Genomic DNA, 17,624 nt, shown 5'->3' with positions numbered 1-17,624 from the left:
TGTTCTCAAAACTTGTGCTCCTGAACTTACTCTTGTTCTTTGCTGCCTTTTTTCACTTTCTTATTCCAAAGGTGTTTTTTCTTCTGCTTGGAAATTTGCTCATATCCAGCCAGTTCCTAAAAAGGGTGACAAATCCCTCCCATCCAATTATCGTCCCATTGCAATTACTTCTACTCTTTATAAAGTAATGGAGAAATCAATTAACTGCCAACTCTTAAACTACCTAGAAACCTTCCGTTGGATCAATGATCGCCAGTATGGATTCCATCAGTGTTGATCCACTAGTGATATTCTGGCTTATTTCTCCACTAATGCTGGTGTACCCCAGGGTTCAGTTTTCCTCTTGTATATTAATGACCTTCTTCCATTGACTGGAAATCCTATCCATAGTTTTGCCGATGATAGCACATTGCATTCCACTTTCCATTTTGAGAAACCTTGCCCTGCTCAATTTATGGACAAATTCAATGGAAAAGTTCAATGAAACACAAGCAGCTGCTCTTGACATCTCAAAGGCTTTCAGTTGTGTTTGACATAAGGGTCTTCTAAACAAGCTCCCATCTTATGGTTTGCCAACTGTTTTTTGTAATTGGATATCTAGTTTTCTCTCTCTGATCACTCACTGATGGTGATGGTAGATGACTCTCTGCCTTCTAACTTCTCCACTAATGCTGGTGTACCCCAAGGTTCAGCTTTCCTCTTGTATATTAATGACCTTCTTCCACTGACGGGAAATCCTATCCATAGTTTTGCCGATGATAGCACATTGCATTCCACTTTCCATTTTGAGAAACCTTGCCCTGCTCAATCAGCTTCAACTTCTTGAATGTCCACTACCAATTCCTTAAATGCCGATCTCCAGTGAGACAAAAACAACCTAGTTGATTTCAATCTTTCTAAAACTCAGTTTTGTCTTATATCTTGCAAAAAGGATTCTTCTGCTACTCTGCTTATCCTTGGTGACACTCCGATTTCTAGGCAAAATGATATATCTCTTTTTGGGGATTACCTGACTTCTAATCTTTCTTGGCACAAGCACATTATAAATATTGCTTCCTCTGCATCTAAAAAACTTGGTTTTCTCTTTCTCTCTCTCTCTGTGTTACTTTTCTTCCAAACAGCTGTTCACTCTGTACAAATTGCAAATCCATTCTACCATGGAAATATTGTTCCATCGGGGTCGTTTGCCCCTAAAACCTCTCTCAGGCTTCTAGATTCCATTCAGAAGAGGACAGTTAGGTTAATTAATGACTCCTCTCTAATAGAGTCTCTCCACTCTCTGTGTCATAGACATACTGTTTCTGCTGCATGCCTTTTCTACAGAAACTTCCATGGGCACTGTTCTTCTGAATTGGCTTCTATAATTCCCTCTCTCTCTCTTTCAAAACAGTCCGAACCCATGCCGCCACCAGCCAATATCCATATACTGTCCAACTTCAAACTCACAGAACGAAGAACCTTTTCATCTTCCTTGTTTATTCATTCAACTGCTGTTTTCTGGAACAACCTTCCTGAAAATTAGTCTACAGAGGTTCAAGTCTAATGTCAACAAATATCTTCTTTCGTCTTCTCAGCCTCCAACCCAAGCACAGTTACTAAGTACTATAGGTTCTAAAACCTCTCACGTTTGGGGTTTACATAAAAAAAAAAAAAACCCTTATCTTGGTTTATTTCCTTCCCCTTATTTTGTTGCTATAGTTACACATGGTTTATTTTTTCTAACTTACTATGCTTCCCATATGACTGGCATATTCTTATTTTTTGTATATTAGTTATGTTTCCACAACATGTGGTAAATAAATTTTCTGTTTATACTCCGGCACGACAATCAAGTCAGTAGAGTTTACAATAAATCGTCAATACAAATATTTATCGTATTTAGTAGTCACGGGCTTGAACCCCGGTCCACTCAAGGAACGCGTGCTATGCACTCTCGCTCCTGACCACTGGGCTACGTCAGGCCGTATAGATAATGCTTTGCAGCCACCGATGTTTGCTTTACTATTTTTCATTTTCCGTTTTTTTGTATTTATTTCTTTTATTTTCTACTTATTTAATTAAAGTTTATAAATATATGCTTACTTGAACTTCCCTGCACATTCAGCTTCACGTACATAATCTACTTCCCAAGCCAATTCCTTTTTAGCAATTGTTGCTACGCTTTCTATATAAAGACCTATAAAACAATTAACAAACCATTATTCTGAGAACCAGTCTTTATTCCAACATTCCATGCAGATTTATGACTAGGTTAAGGCACAAGTTAAGCTTTGCTGTTCTCATCTGTGGTTCAAAATAATATTTAGAATTCCAAATTTTTTTTATTAAGCAGGATCTAAAAACTAGTCAAGTGGCTATATTTAGTTGCAGAATTTTTTTTTTTTCTCCTGATTTTATATTGAATAATATAGAGAAAACTGCTGAATTTTTTACATTATGGAAACGAGTTATTATTACAATTTTTAAAAAAATTGTCAGCTTACCGATATACAGTTTCAACAGATTTCAGGCACATGAACACCTTGGTGGATGGTTTTGGTTTTCTCTTCTTATGTATTGAGTTACCCACTAAATTTCTTTCCACTGATATAGTTTCATTTCAATGAATTTCTTCCTTCATAATTAAATTTTCAAGTGTGACTTCATAATTATATTATGTCACTACGTTGAGATTCCTCAAGAAACAGATGATATATCCACTGATTTTCTTTACTATTAATAAAACTTTTGAATTTCTAAAATTTACCAGTTTGGGATAAAATGTATATCAAAATTTGCTGTCTCTCTCTTTTTTTTAAAATTGATTATAATATACACCACTGAATTGTGACCACTTACCTAATACTATGTTGGGTTACCGTTCGCATGGATAACAGCCACTATTCACCTAGGCAATGATTCCACTAGTCTGATGACATCTGTATGGATTTGCAGCCATGCTGCTTGCAAAGCTTTCACAATGCCAGAACAGATGAAAGTTACATGTCCATATGCCTCACTTCCCATTCCAAAACATCCTCAAGTGTTCAACTGGATTAAGGTTAGACACATTTTTGTAGGCCATTCAAGATGGGTGATATCTTCACTGTGTTCCTTGAACCACTCATGCATGGCACAGACTTGATGACAGTGCACATGGTCTTCTAAGAGCTGCTGATAGATCTCATTAGTGAAACATTGGTCCATGCACACCAGGGGTTCTAGTTCTTGCAGCAAAACATGCTCCATATTAAGCAACCATCACCACTTGCCTGGATAGCGGGCACCATGCACAATGGGTCTATGGACTCGAGTTGCTTGCGCCACACACGAGGAGAGGGTGTTCTTGGTTCTTGGGTTATCTGCTGTGGAACCTCATACATCCAAGTGTGCAGTGCATCATCATTTGGAATATTGTTCTCGCATTCCGCATATTGTTCTGATGTCAACTGTTGCACAATGACCTGCCATTGAGCTTGTACAACATGCAGCATCCTTTGCTCACCATGAACATCCACCTTGCATGATCCTTTACAGTTCGGTCCAAGGGAGGTGGTTTGACCTATTCAAAACCATTCTTTACACCTTATCTAAAGTGGGCCATGAGCAAGTGACAGGAAGTGCTGTTTCCTACATGGAAGCGCCTGACACACGAGATCCAAAGATCATGCCCATTCAAAACTCCATGATATCTTTACTATGTCCCATAACTGTTACTTTATCACATTGATCTGCATGACCAGATGTAAATTACCACTGCTCTATCATACGAAGCTTATCGGATTTTTATATTGCAAGTTATGCAGCATAGTCCATTATGGATGGGGTGATTATAATTCAGTGATCACTGAATGATATGTTTTAGCAGATTTGGATGAGAGGGGGTGTAAATCACATAATGGACATATGTGATTAATACAGCAACAAACAAATCAGGGGGATTTGGTTTGGTTTGGGTTTTATTGGCACATTAGCTACTGAGGCTATAGTGTGCCAAAACCAGATCGTAAAAGTACAGAATTAAAATTTTAGTGACCTAAAAAATTAGGTCATTATGTCACACTATATATATTACAATAAAGGCATAAAAAATCTATAAAATATAACAATAAAAATATAGCAATAAAATGGTAAATTTTAAATACAAGTATAAAGGTTAACTGATTTTAAATAACTAAAAACAGAAGACAAGTGGTCATTGTCAGATAAAATCTGACTGAGTGTATAAGGCTCAGCCAGATGACTAAAAGCAGTAAAATAAAAATCATGTTCGTGTCTAAAGCGTGGACACTCGGTTAAAATGTGACAAATATTTAAAATGGTATCACAATTCTCACACACAGGACAGTCATCTGCCCTCAGCAGAAATGCATGTGTAACATGACTGTGTCCTATGCGGGGGCGAGCTAGAACAACTTCCTCTCTGCGGTTCCTGCGCAGACTAGACTGCCAGTGTTGGATTACAGGCTTTATCTGATAGAGCTTATTTGTGACTTGCTCATGCCAAAATTGTTGCCATTGGGAAAATAATTTAGTGTGTATTAGCTGCCTGTAGTCTGTATAGGGGACTAACAGGCAATACGTGTTGTGGGTTTCTGGTGATCTGGCCACAGCATTGCCAATTCATTTCCCCCAATCCCAATATGGCTTGGAATCCAGCAGAAACGAATGTCGAAAGAACACTCAGACAGAGAGTGTAGTGTCTGCTGAATCCGGGTCACAAATGAATGAGTATTATACCTCATACCCGATAAAGCCTGCAGTGTACTTAGAGAGTCAGTGTACACCATACACCTTTGATACCTATGGGTTTTAATGTGGTCCAAGGCTAACTCTATAGCGTACAACTCAGCTGTATATATGCTACATTCATGGGGAATCTTTCCAGATATAGAGCGACCTGGAAAGATAGCAGCAGATCCAACAGACAACTCTGACTTCAAGCCATCATAAAGACAGACAAGAAGTTGGAATATTTGGCCCGGTGGACAGCGTAGAGTTGTTGGTAGACAGAAGATGGAGTTATGGACTTGCCCCAATTTTGAATGGAGAAGTTGCATGATGGTAAGCGAGCATGCCAGAGTGGAAGTGGTTGCCTTGGTGACTGGGCAACGTTGTCTGCCATGATGTCGAGTTCTCTGAGCAGCTTTCTTGATTAGACCGGGGTTCGAGCCCGTGCACACCAAATACGGAGGATGCGGAAAGGTCAGGGAATGATCACCGCATATCCCCCCCGGAGCAATATGGCCTTAGTTGCTAATGCTCTTAAAAACAAAAAAAATAAAAAAAAATAAATAAATAACACATAATAACTCTGAGCAGCTCTTGGACACGGATACCAAAAGGCCGGATGGCAGTCTGATGAGTGTTATATAGGTTTTCCCATCGTGGGTTGAAAATGGATGTCCATGTAGGTTGTCTGGCAGGGATTTTAATTTAAAGGTATATTTTAAAGACAATTGCTTTTGTTGGAATGACAGTGGTGGTTCAGTTCCTTCAACATATAAACTCTGGACAGGGGATGTTCTAAAAGCTCCAGTAGCAATATAGCTAGCTTGGTGATGAACTGGGTCCAGCCACCTAAGTACGCTGTTTCTAGCTGATGCGTACACTTGGGACCCATAGTCTAGTTTAGATCGCACAAGCACACGATAGAGGTTTAGTAAAGTTGAGCGGTCTGCTCCCCATTTATTGGAGGACAGAGCACGTAGGAGGTTCAACCCTCTCGTGCACTTTGTCCACAGTTGATGAATGTAGGGTAAAAATGTCAACTTCTTGTTGAAAATGAGCTTCAAGAATTTTGTCTCAGGTGCTACTGGAATGATGTCTTGTTCGAGTTTAAGTTCTGGTTCAGGGTGAAGGTACTGTTTGCAACAAAAGTACACGCAGACAGTCTTCTGTCGCGAGAACCTAAAACCATTAGTCACTCCCCAAGAGTTGACATGGTCAATGGCATGCTGCAATTGTCTTTCAATGACCCTCATATTGCATGACTGAAAAAAGATGCTAAAGTCATCTACAAAGAGGGCACTGTTTACAGTTGGAGGAAGTTGTTCAATTATAGAGTTAACTTTGATAGCAAAAAGCGTAACACTTAAAACTGTTCCTTGTGGAACTCCCTCTTCTTGGCACAATGGCCGGGAGAGGGTGGATCCTACATGAACTTGGAAAGACCGGTCTGCAAGGAAGTTTTTAATAGAGGGCAATGTGTCCCCTAAGACCAAAGTTATATATGTCTTTTAAAATTCCATATCTCCAAGCTGTGTCGTATGCTTTTTCCATATATATCAAATAAAACTGACACCTGGTGCTCACGTTTCAGGAAAGCATCATTTATAGATGTTTCCAAGCAGATTAAATGGTCAAGTGTTGACCTGTTCCTTCAGAAGCCACATTGTATCCTGGAAAGGAGATCGTTGACTTCTAAATACCACAAAAGATGAGCATTGACCATTCTTTCCAGGATCTTGCACAAGCAGCTAGTCAGAGCAATAGGACGGTAATTTTTTTGGTATTTTTGGACCCTTTCCTGGTTTCGGAAAGGGAAGGATGGTTGCCATATGCTACGAGTCCGGAAATGTCTCTTCAATATAGACACTTAGCAAATGATTAAAGGTGTTTAATCATCTCATAATGGATGTCGTCTGACCAACAGCACTCGCCTTGGATAGTGAGAGTGCTGCTTTTAGCTCCCACTGTGTAAAGGGCTGATTGTATTCCTCGCAATTGTTAGAGGACAGCTTCAGGTGACATTTTTCTGATCTTTGTTTGAGCGTGAGGAACTCTGGGGGTATGATGTTTCTGAAGACACTTTAGTGAATGTCTCCCCAACAGTATTTGCAATTGCAGTTAAATCTGCAATTGTACGTCCATTATGTTCCAGGATCGATGAAGGGTGTGAGTTGTATTTGCCCTTCATTTTCCGAACATTGTCCCAGATGGCTTTGGGATTGGCAGTTCGTGTAAGGGAAGATGAAAATCTGATCCAAGGAAGTTGAAAATCTGATCCTTTTGGCTCTGACGTACGATATACAGTGCTTTGGCATGTGCACATTTGAAGGCTATTAAATTATCTGTGGTGGGGTTATGACGAAATATTCCTCATGCTTTGTTTTGAGCCTTCCTAGCTGCTGTGCATTCTCCATTCTACCATGGTTTTGGAAAATGTTGAAAGCAGGACGATGTCCGTGGAATTGCAACTGCCAGGTGGAACAGGACAAGGGTATATATGCCAGAGGCAAAGGTTGATGATGTTGTAGAGCGGATATCATCTTTTAAGGGCACAAAAGGTGATATTGTTGTACATGTTCGCACTAATGATATTAAGGGTAGGAGACCGGTGAAATTACTTAACAAGTACAGGTCACCGTTGAAAAAAAGTCGTGAATTAGGGTTGAATTTGAAAGTGTCTGCAATTCTGCCCAGACACGATAGGAGGGAGTATATAATGAGAGCTTTGTTGATCAATTCGACCCTGGAAAGAATATGCAAGGCTCAAGGGGTAGAATTTTTTGCAGCCTGGTCTGTACTTGTTCTACAGGAATGGGATACACTTAAATAGAAAGGGGGCAAGAATATTTGCTGATGCTATCAAGGCAGTGTTAGGTGGGTTGGAAAACTGCTAGCTTGGAGGGATACAAGGACTAATAGATTAGCAGTAGCCACTGGCAGAGGTGAAAGTGATTCTTGCACTGCTTCTATTGGAATGAGCAGCAGCCTGGAAAACAAGATGCAAGGTATTTCAGAGACTGCTGGGAGTCATTGCGATACAAGACTGCTGAGAGTCTTAGCTACCCTAACACAACCCATTGCGATGGGTTGTGTTAGGGTAGCTAAGAATAGGAACAGGTGAATGTATAATTGTGTATACCTGAATGCTAGGAGTTTGGTAAATAAATTTGATGAATTTGAGGTATTGCTCAAAACATCAAAGGCAGATATTGTTGGGATATCAGAGATGTGGTGTCACACAGATATAAGGAATGAAGAACTGGAATTTAGGAAGTACAATATGTACAGCTACAGAAAGGATAGGAAGGGAGGAGGGGTTATGGTACTAGTTAAGAAACACATAAAATCCAAGGAAGTGAAGCCAGTCAACATCGCTGGATGGTGCAGTGTCGAGTCAGTTTGGTGTGACATAAACATAGGAAAATCAAAATTGAGAGTAGGAGTGTAGGAGTGTGTTATAGGCCTAATGACTCTCATGAGTATAATAAGAAATTGTACAGGGAAATAGAGTGGGCCAGTAAATCAGAATGTCTTATAATGGGTATTTTAATTTCCCAGATATTGAATGGAATTTGTGGGTTGGTCACTCACACATTAGAAAGGCTTTTGTGGATTTATTGGACGATTGTTTTCTACATCAGCATGTTCGGGAGGCAACTAGAGGGAGTAACACTCTTGATCTGATTATGAGTAGTGATTCTTCATGCATTAAGAATCTGAAGATAAAGGAACCACTAGGTGGCAGTGATCACAGTGTCTGAAGTGGGATTTACTCAAAGAGGTAACTACCATCAGGGGTAAAGGGAATGGTTTTTACTTTTGTAAAGGTGACTACTGTGGTCTGAGACAGTATTTAAATTCTATACAGTGGGACCAACTGATGATGTTACCAACAGCAAATTCAAAATGGGAAGAATTCAAAGAATTTATCTTGGAAGCTACTAGGCTTTACATACCAACTAAGAAATATTGTTCAAGGTTCAGGCCTAAATGGATGTCAGATGAACTAATGAGACATATGGTAGAGAAGAAAAATGCATGGGATACATATAAATTAATGGATGATATGGAAGCCTATGATAGATATAAGCTGGTCTGTAGCTAAGTCACAAAGGCGATTAGGCAGGCAAAGCCAGATTATGAGAAATCTTTGGCAAATGATGCAAAGAAAAACAGCAAAGAATTCTTTACCTATGTAAATTCTAGAAGGAAATGGATGAATCAGATTGGTCCACTGGATATTGATGGTTCAACTGTTGATGATCCTCTTCAGGTGGCTAACAAACTAAATGAGTATTTTGCATCTACATTCATACATGAGGAGTTATTCAGGGAGGGGAATGCCAGAGGTGAATTAAACTCTGGCAGTGAGCTAGATGATTTTGTAATAACTGAGAGGAAAGAGGAAACTCTTCCAATTTCTCTTCATAAAAAAGGCACTCAGAGTGGATGGGATCTATCCAGTTATATTAAAGGAGGCAGCAAAGGAAGTAAGCAAACCCTTAGCCATAATTATGAGAGCTTCTTCGGACTCAGGGAAGGTACCCATGGACTCGAGATGTGCAAATGTGACCCCAATTCACAAAGGATGATCAAAGGGCAACACAAGTAATTATAGACCTGTTAGTTTAACTTCTATTCCAGGAAAATTAATGGAAGCACTGGTTAAAGAAGCACTGCAGGATCACCTAGACAAGACTTCAGTTACAGCTCGGACACAGCATGGTTTTGTTAAGGGAAAGTCTTGCCTGACCAATTTGACTGGATACTATGATTTGGTCACAAAGGACTGGATGCAGGGAATAACTTTGATAAGATATATTTGGATCTTATAAATCAGATCAAACATTTGATACTGTTGCACATGGAAGACTGCTGAACAAATTTGAGCAATGTGGCATTGGAGGCAAATTTCTGCTATGGATAAAGGGATGGTTGAGTGGGAGAAGACAGAGAGTGGTAATCAATGGACACTGCTCATTGTAGAGTCCCTCAGGGTTCAGATTTGGGTCCATTGTTGTTTTCTGTATTTATAAATAATATTGATGATGGTATCAAGCTTAATGTCCAAGTTTATACATGATAAGAAGGTTGGCAGGGTTGTTAAGGAACTAATGACAGTACGCTACTGGAACAGGATCTAGAAAAGTTGAGCAGATGGGCTGAGAGGTGGCAAATGAAGTTTAACATTGACAAATATAAAGTACTACATATGGGAAGCAGTAATCCCAGAATAACGTATCAACTCTGTGGTACTACAGTGACAGTGGTCAAGAATGAAAAAGACCTGGAGGGTAGATATGAAGTTTTCTGAGCAGTGCAGACAGTCTGCAAGAGTAGCTCATAGTGTCTTGTCAATGATATACAGGAATTTTCTAGCAGAGATAAGGAGGTGATTATCCCCTTGTATAAGGCAATGGTCAGGCCACACCTTGAGTACTGTATACAGGTCTGGAGGCCTCATTTTAAGAAGGATGTAGAGTGTTGGAATGAGTACAGAGAAAGGTAACAAGATTAATGAAAGGAACAAAGGGTTGCTCTTACGGGTTGCTCATTGAACATGCTCAATGCTGATGGGATTCTTCGTCTTGCTCAGAAAAATCACCTGAGAGGGCATAAATTCAAATTGAGGAAAGACAGTTATAGGATAGATGTGCGGAAGTTTGCCTTTAGCCAGCGGGTAGTTGGTTGGTGGAACAGACTTCCATCCTTTGTTGTGGAAGCTGATAGCCTAAATAAATTTAAGGCTGAGCTGGAGAGGTATTTGGAACGAACGGAGGGGTGAAGTGGGAGCGTTTTTTTTTTTTTTTTTTTTGGCTGATGCTGCATACACCTGCTTTCTTGCATCATATGCCTCTACTAATGCTAATGCCTCATTAGTTCATCTGACATCCATTTAGACCTAAACCTTGAACAATATTTCTTAGTTGGTATGTAAAGCCTAGTAGCTTCCAAGATTAATTCTTTGAATGCTTCCCATTTTGAATTTGCTGTTGGTAACATTATCAGTTGGTCCCACTGTATAGAATTTAAGTACTCTCTCAGACCTCCATAGTCACCTTTAAGAAAGCAAAAATCTTTCCCTTTACCCCTAATGGTAGTTACCTCTTTGAGTAAATCCCACTTGAGCACACTATGATCACTGCCACCTAGTGGTTCCCTTAACTGCAGATTCTTAATGCATGAAGAATCACTACTCATAATCAGATCAAGAGTATTACTCCCTCTAGTTGCCTCCCGAACATGCTGATGTAGAAAACAATGATCCAGTAAATCCACAAAAGTGTCTAGTGTGTGAATGACCAACCCACACGTAGCACATGCTTCTTGATTAGACCGGGGTTCGAGCCCGTCACCACCAAATACGGAGGATGCGGAAAGGTCAAGGAATGACCACCGCATATCCCGGAGCAATATGGCCTTAGTTGCTAATGCTCCTAAAAACCAAATAACAACAACAACAACAACCAACCCACAAATTCCAGTCAATATCCAGGAAATTAAAATCCCCCATTATAAGACTCTCTGATTTACTGGTCCACTATTTCCCTGTACAGTTTTTTATTATACTCATCAGAGTCATTAGGCCTATAACACATTCATACTCTCAATTTGATTTCCCAGTGCTTATGTCACACCAAATTGACTCCACACTGCACTGTACAGTGATGGCCACTGGCTGTACCTCCTTGGATTTTATGTGTTTCTTAACTCACAACATAACCCCTCCCCGTCCCTTCCTATCCTGTCTGTACCAGTACACATTGTACTCCCCAAATTACAGTTATACATTCCGTATATCCCTTATATCTGTGTGACACCACTTCTCTGATATCTTAACAATATCTGCCTTTGATGTTTTGACCAATACCCCAAATTCATCAAATTTATCTACCAAACTCCTAGCATTGGTATACATGCACCTGTTCCTATTCTTAGCTACCTTAACACAACCCATGTGTTTACTTGTACCACAATGACTCTCAGCAGTCTCTGAAATTCCCTGCATCTTGTTTTCCAGGCTGCTGCTCATTCCAATAGAAGCAGTGCAAGAATATCACTTTCGCCTCTGCCAGAGGCTACTGTTAATCTATTAGTCCACGTATCCTCTCAACTAACAGTTTTCCGACCCACCTAACACTGCCTCGATAGCATCAGCAAATATTCTAGGATCTTTTCTATTTAAGTATATCTCATCCCTGTAGAAGCAGTCTCTCGTGTTAACGGCACAGACCAGGCTGAAAAAAATTCTACTCCTCATGTTCTAAAAAAAAAAAAATCTACCTCAACATCATGAACTGTTGCTCTTTGCTAACATACCCTGGTTCTAGTCCACCTATCTTTTTTACAAAAAATATTATATCGATTTCCCGACAAGAGGTCTTCCAATCAAACTAGATCAGCCTCAACCAGAGCAGTTTGCACTTGACTATTCTTCTCTGGAATCTGAATCAGGAGTGCATCACTTGGCAGGTCAAATCAATGCATTGATTGTCGACTTTGTAGATACACCAGTCAACTTGCAAATGCAATAGATCTGAATAAGGATAGCCCTTATTGCAGTGAAAAATTATAACATATCAGAGCATTTACAAGTTAACACCAAACCACTGACACAATATAAAGGTTAAATAAGAGTACATCATGAAAAATTGAACTGTAGATGGTAGTATAGGTGGTACATTGTTTACACTGGCATCTCGGCTCACCTACTAACCATGTAACATAAAAGAAATTGCGTGGTTGGTGTTTGTCTCCATTTATAGTAACCTTTTACACAGTTTGGACCTGGTACCAACATGAAGGGGCACCACTAAATTTGCATTGGCATTTTCATAAATTTACATTATTTGGTACTTTTGTTAATTGGCATTCTTTATAAATTATGTAAGGAGTATATTCCTTCTACAACAGCCTTTATCTTGATTCATTTTCTTTCTTCCTCCTCTTCTTCATTTGTTGCTGTATTTATGTAATGGTTTGCTTTCTATCCTTCACTTGATTGGCCTGCCATATGATTGGCATATTCTTTTAACTATGATTTAAAGGAAATTAAAGACACTGTTACACCATACTATAGAGTTTTAAATGTTTATTAAAGTGAATCACATCAATTTATACTTAATACTTTGGCAATGTTTCAAGGCTCAACTGAGCCATGTTTTTAGGCCTATAAGGGAAGTAAAATCATGAAAAGAAATTAGAAATTGTAGGTTTGCATTATGAAATTACATTAATGAATTTTAATACAATATTGGGTATTAAGTTAGACAAATTACTTTAAATTAAATTCTTTAAAAAATAGCAAAGAATATTTTATGAGAAATTGTCCACAAGGAATATTAAGATTTTAATTTAAATTTGGAAAGAACAAGGACCATCGTGTTATAGAAAAGATGTGCAAAAAAACCACAGGAAGTTAGTATAAGTTAATTCTGAAGTGGTGGGGAGGTATTGGGGGAGTATTGATCTATCCATAAATTATTATGTGTTTTTATCTCACCCATAATATAATACCTGAATATAATAAGCACAATATCTGTTGTTGTTGTTGTTGTTATTTGGTTTTTAGGAGCATTAGCAACTAAGGCCATATTGCTCCGGGATATGCGGTGGTCATTTCCTGACCTTTCCACATCCTCCATATTTGGTGGTGACGGGCTCGAACCCCGGTCTAATCCAGAAGCGTGTGCTACGCACTACTGCTCCTTCCCCTGGCTACGGAGGCACCTTTCACAATATCTGTAATCTTCAGAAATGATACATCAAACTCCTCTGCTAATTCAAACTTGAATCCATATGCAAATTTCATTGAAATTGATGCATTTTAATTTGTATCACCCACTTTCAGGCTGTGCAGAGGCAAAACCATAACATTTAAACAAACAGAGAATAATAATAACAGATGCAATCAGCCCAGCAGTTATGACACCAGACTACCAATGTGATGGACGTGAGTTCAAATCCCGCTGTGAAAAAAAAATAATAAAAAATCGCAAAAGAAAAAAAAAAAAAAAAAAACATGAAAGTCGCTTCATCGGGCCTACTTCCCCCAAGGCTGAAGCGATCACTGAGGCAGAAAGTGGTGCCATCTGGTATTGCATCCCACCACTGGATGCAAAAGCCAAAGCTAAACAGGTCCACCTCCATAGCTGAATGAAGATGAGAAGTAAAAATATTGAACATACTGTATTGAGTGCGGTGCAGGATTCACTTGCATTCAGGTCTTAGGAAGGGGATCAGTTTGAAAAGTCTGAGATATTCTCCTGAGAACAACAGTGGAGCAAGTGGTACTGTCTCCTGTATGGCTACCACAACCAAAGGGCAAGATGATCCAGCACAGCCTACTGAAAGTGCTTCCTGTGCAACTGCACTAGTGACCATCCAAGCAGGAAGAAAGAGCCAATGCAAGAAGTGGGAAATACAAATGAATACTTTTATCATGCAAGCATACTATGAAGTAACCAAGCTAGAGACTGATATGACAATGTAGAATGAAACTACACACCAAGTGGATGGAATGGTTCCTGAATTTTCAGGTTACTGAATGGTGAGTGGACCACAGACAGACCACTGTCATGAAGAACCTGATAGCTTCTGCAATCTTGGAAAAAATCAAGCAGAATGTGAGTGACCATCTAGGTCATGAACTGGGAATACAGACAAAAATGAACCAGAGGAGGAAACAGCAAATGCATAAAGTACAACCCCTAGTGCAGCCAAAGTGGAAAGAGATCAAGATATTCAGAATAGAAGAAGGCCCTAGCAGAATTAAAGGGAACAGACCCCACAGATACTGATGCCATACTGAGCAGAGATCCAACCGAGGAAAGTCCACCAGAATTAGTGAATAATACTCGATTATCTCGACAACAATGAAGTAACACTAGATTCCATACACACAGCCATTTGCTGTGCTGCTGTAGCAGCAACCAGGATGAACAGAAGAGAAACTAGAGGCCAACACAAAGACAAGGAACCACAACCTGGGAAAGGAGGCTACAGCAGAAGACAGAAGAGCTAAGAGTGAAGATAGGCCAACTGACCCAGTGGGATAACAGAAGTAAGAAGCTGATTAGAAAAGTGATGACTATCCGAAAGACAGATAACATCTACAGAAAACATGGGATCTATAATCAGAAGATCAAAGAAGACCTTGACAACCTCAAACAGAATCTCTGGACACTCACAAAGAGACTTTGCAGATAATACAGGGAGAGTGCCCAGAGGAAAACAGAAAACCAGATATTTCATGAAAACTAGAGAGCCTTCTATAGGAAAATTGGAGAAGAGCAGAAGAAAGACAACAGAACTCCCAACCAGAAGGCACTCAAGGAGTTCTGAGGCAACCTGGATAAACCTAGAATGGAAGAAAGCCAAGGATATTGAAGCCATGGCAGAGATGACAGAATGGGAGATTCGGAAGGAAGAAGTACAATGGTCGGCCAGGAAGTCATACAACTAGTGAACCCCAGGGTTAAGTAACTAAACTCCTTGTATTACTAACATTCACAGTTAGTGATACAAGGAGTTCAGCTGCACATGCAGGCACATAGTGGAGCAGTTTACCCAGATGACAAGGCACCCTGACACAATACCAGAGTCTCTCACTCAAAGAATTACTTTTCTGAAGGCTAGGGACAAAGACACCACAAATCTGGCAAAGTACAGACAGATCATCTGTTTCCAAACAATGTATAAGATCCTGAGTAACTGCATAACCAAGAAGATATCAGGCACTTGGAGAGCCAGAACATCATGGCTGAGCAGCAGTAGGGTGCAAGGAGCAATTGGTCATTGATGCTGCAGTTATGGAGGAAGCCTACAAGAAGCACTGCAACCTATACACGGCTTACATCAACTATTGTAAGCCCATTGATTTTGTATCCCCCATAGCTGGCTGATAAAGACTGAAGATATGCAAAAATCAATCTGGCACTGATGCTTCCTAGAAGCAACCATGGCAAAGTGCAGGACCACCATCATATTGTGTCAAGAGCACCACCAGACCAATCTCATCAGAAGAGGAAGCTTCCAGGGAGGTGACCCGAATCCACTTTGATTCTGTCAAGCACTCAACTCACAGACCAGCATGCTCAACAAAAGCAAGCATGGATACATCCTAAAAGAAGGGAGGAAGAACTTGTACACTCTCTCTCACCTGATGTACATGGATGATATTAAAATCTATGCAGCAACCAAGAAGCAACTTCAATAACTACTCCATATCACTGAAGAGTTTAGCACTGACATAAGGATGCAATCTGACCATGGATTGCATTGAAAAAATCCAGTGGGCCAAAATTATCAGCTGAAGACCAGTGAAAAGATTGAAGCCATGGCAGAGGAAGAAACCTACAAATATATAGGGATGATGCCAGCTCAACAGCTAGAACACAAGAAGATCAAGCCTGCCTCACTGAGAAATACCATTTTAGAGACTGTGAAGCTCAGTCAATCAAAGCTGAATGGTGGGAACATGGTGAGAGCCATTAACACCTATGTAGTCCAGTAATAACTCATTCAGGATCACAGATTGGACCAATATTGACAAGCAGGAGATTAAGAGATTGATTAAAATAATGATGACCAAAAGCCACCAACACCACCTGAAGTCAGCAACCAAGAGACTGACCATTGCCAGGAAAGATGGAGGGAGGGGTTTGGCAGATCTCATAAAACAACAGAAGGTGATTAAGAATCTGAGGGATTATTCCCAGGAAAATACAGTGCCAATCTATCAAGCCATAAGGAAGATAGACAAACAGCACACACTTTTCAACCTCAACAAGGAGACCAAGTTGTACAGAAGAAACAAAGACAGAAAGCTGGCAAAGAAGGCAGTCCATGGCAGATACTACAATGACCTCCATCAAGACTACATAGATAAGGTGGCTTTGAATGCATGGCTCACAAGCAGGAAGCTCTTCCCTGAAACAGAGGGACTGATACTCCAAGAACAAGGACCCTGAAGTGACACATAACAATGATGCCAGTCCCAGAAACAATCCAGCCAATCACTCTGGGATGCAGAGTTATCACCCAGACAGAGTACACCAATAGACATGACCAGGTCACCAGGATAATAGATCAGAAGCTAGCATGAATATATGTTGATCCATATTACAAGTATGAACCCCAAGCCATACTAGAAACCTCTACTCGCTATCTGGGACCAAGCATAATAATGGACAAGATGATCCCACACAACAAACCATACATAACCCTTGTAGAAAAGAAGGAAATAGCTACCTACCTGATTGACACAGAGGTGCCCAACACCAGCAACCTCCAGAAAACCTACAAGGAAAAGGTCAGGAAATACATAGCTCTAAGAGAGGAAGTCAAAGAAATGTGGCATACAGAACAAGTAATGACCATCCCAATCACCATGTCAACCACTGGCATGGTGCCAAACATGTACATGGAATTCTAAAATGCAGTAATCCTGTAGGATAGTCAGAGTTCCTCGACCGATAATAGTAGTAATCAGACGTAACAACCACCCCATGCACCTAGTACCAGTACCCATCACTGGATGGGAAAAAACACATTAGGAGAAGAAAGAAGATGATAATAATAATTTCTAGCATGTCGGATTCTCTCTCTGTCAAAAAAAGGAAATAACTTTAGACAAGGATCCACCAAAATCCATCAGTGTCTGTGCCAACACATACACTGATGGATTTTAATATAAAAAACAAAAAAAAAAAAAAACAAAAAAAAAAAAAGAACAGATTTGTTATGTTTATGCATGTGAAAGGGCAAAACCTGAAATAAAGATTATTGAAAAGTTTCTTAACTTTTCCCTGGTGAGTGTATAAGCACTGTGTGGGCCCTGAATAGTCAGTTATTTTTTTGAAATTTTGAAAATTCATAAAAATGAAAACCTTGTACATAAAATCTTTTAAATT

General features: G+C 39.7%; 1 protein-coding gene across 3 annotated transcripts in view; it reads right to left on the bottom strand.

Moving 5' to 3' along the window:
• Coq8 (ubiquinone biosynthesis protein COQ8, mitochondrial) overlaps positions 1-17,624 on the bottom strand; it is a 214,755-nt gene that overhangs the window by 67,803 nt on the left and 129,328 nt on the right. For all 3 annotated transcript variants that reach the window (XM_090368857.1, XM_090368860.1, XM_090368858.1), the window contains exon 9: positions 2,083-2,176. In XM_090368857.1, the coding sequence (XP_090224983.1) occupies positions 2,083-2,176 (94 nt within the window). The remainder of the gene's footprint in view (positions 1-2,082; positions 2,177-17,624) is intronic.

Source organism: Mastigoproctus giganteus, chromosome 2 (genome assembly GCF_048544385.1).
Source record: "Mastigoproctus giganteus isolate SK-2022 chromosome 2, ASM4854438v1, whole genome shotgun sequence".
NCBI lineage: Eukaryota > Metazoa > Arthropoda > Arachnida > Uropygi > Thelyphonidae > Mastigoproctus > Mastigoproctus giganteus.
The sequence above is the reverse complement of the archived record's forward strand: the minus strand, read 5'-3'. Positions and strand labels throughout refer to the sequence as shown.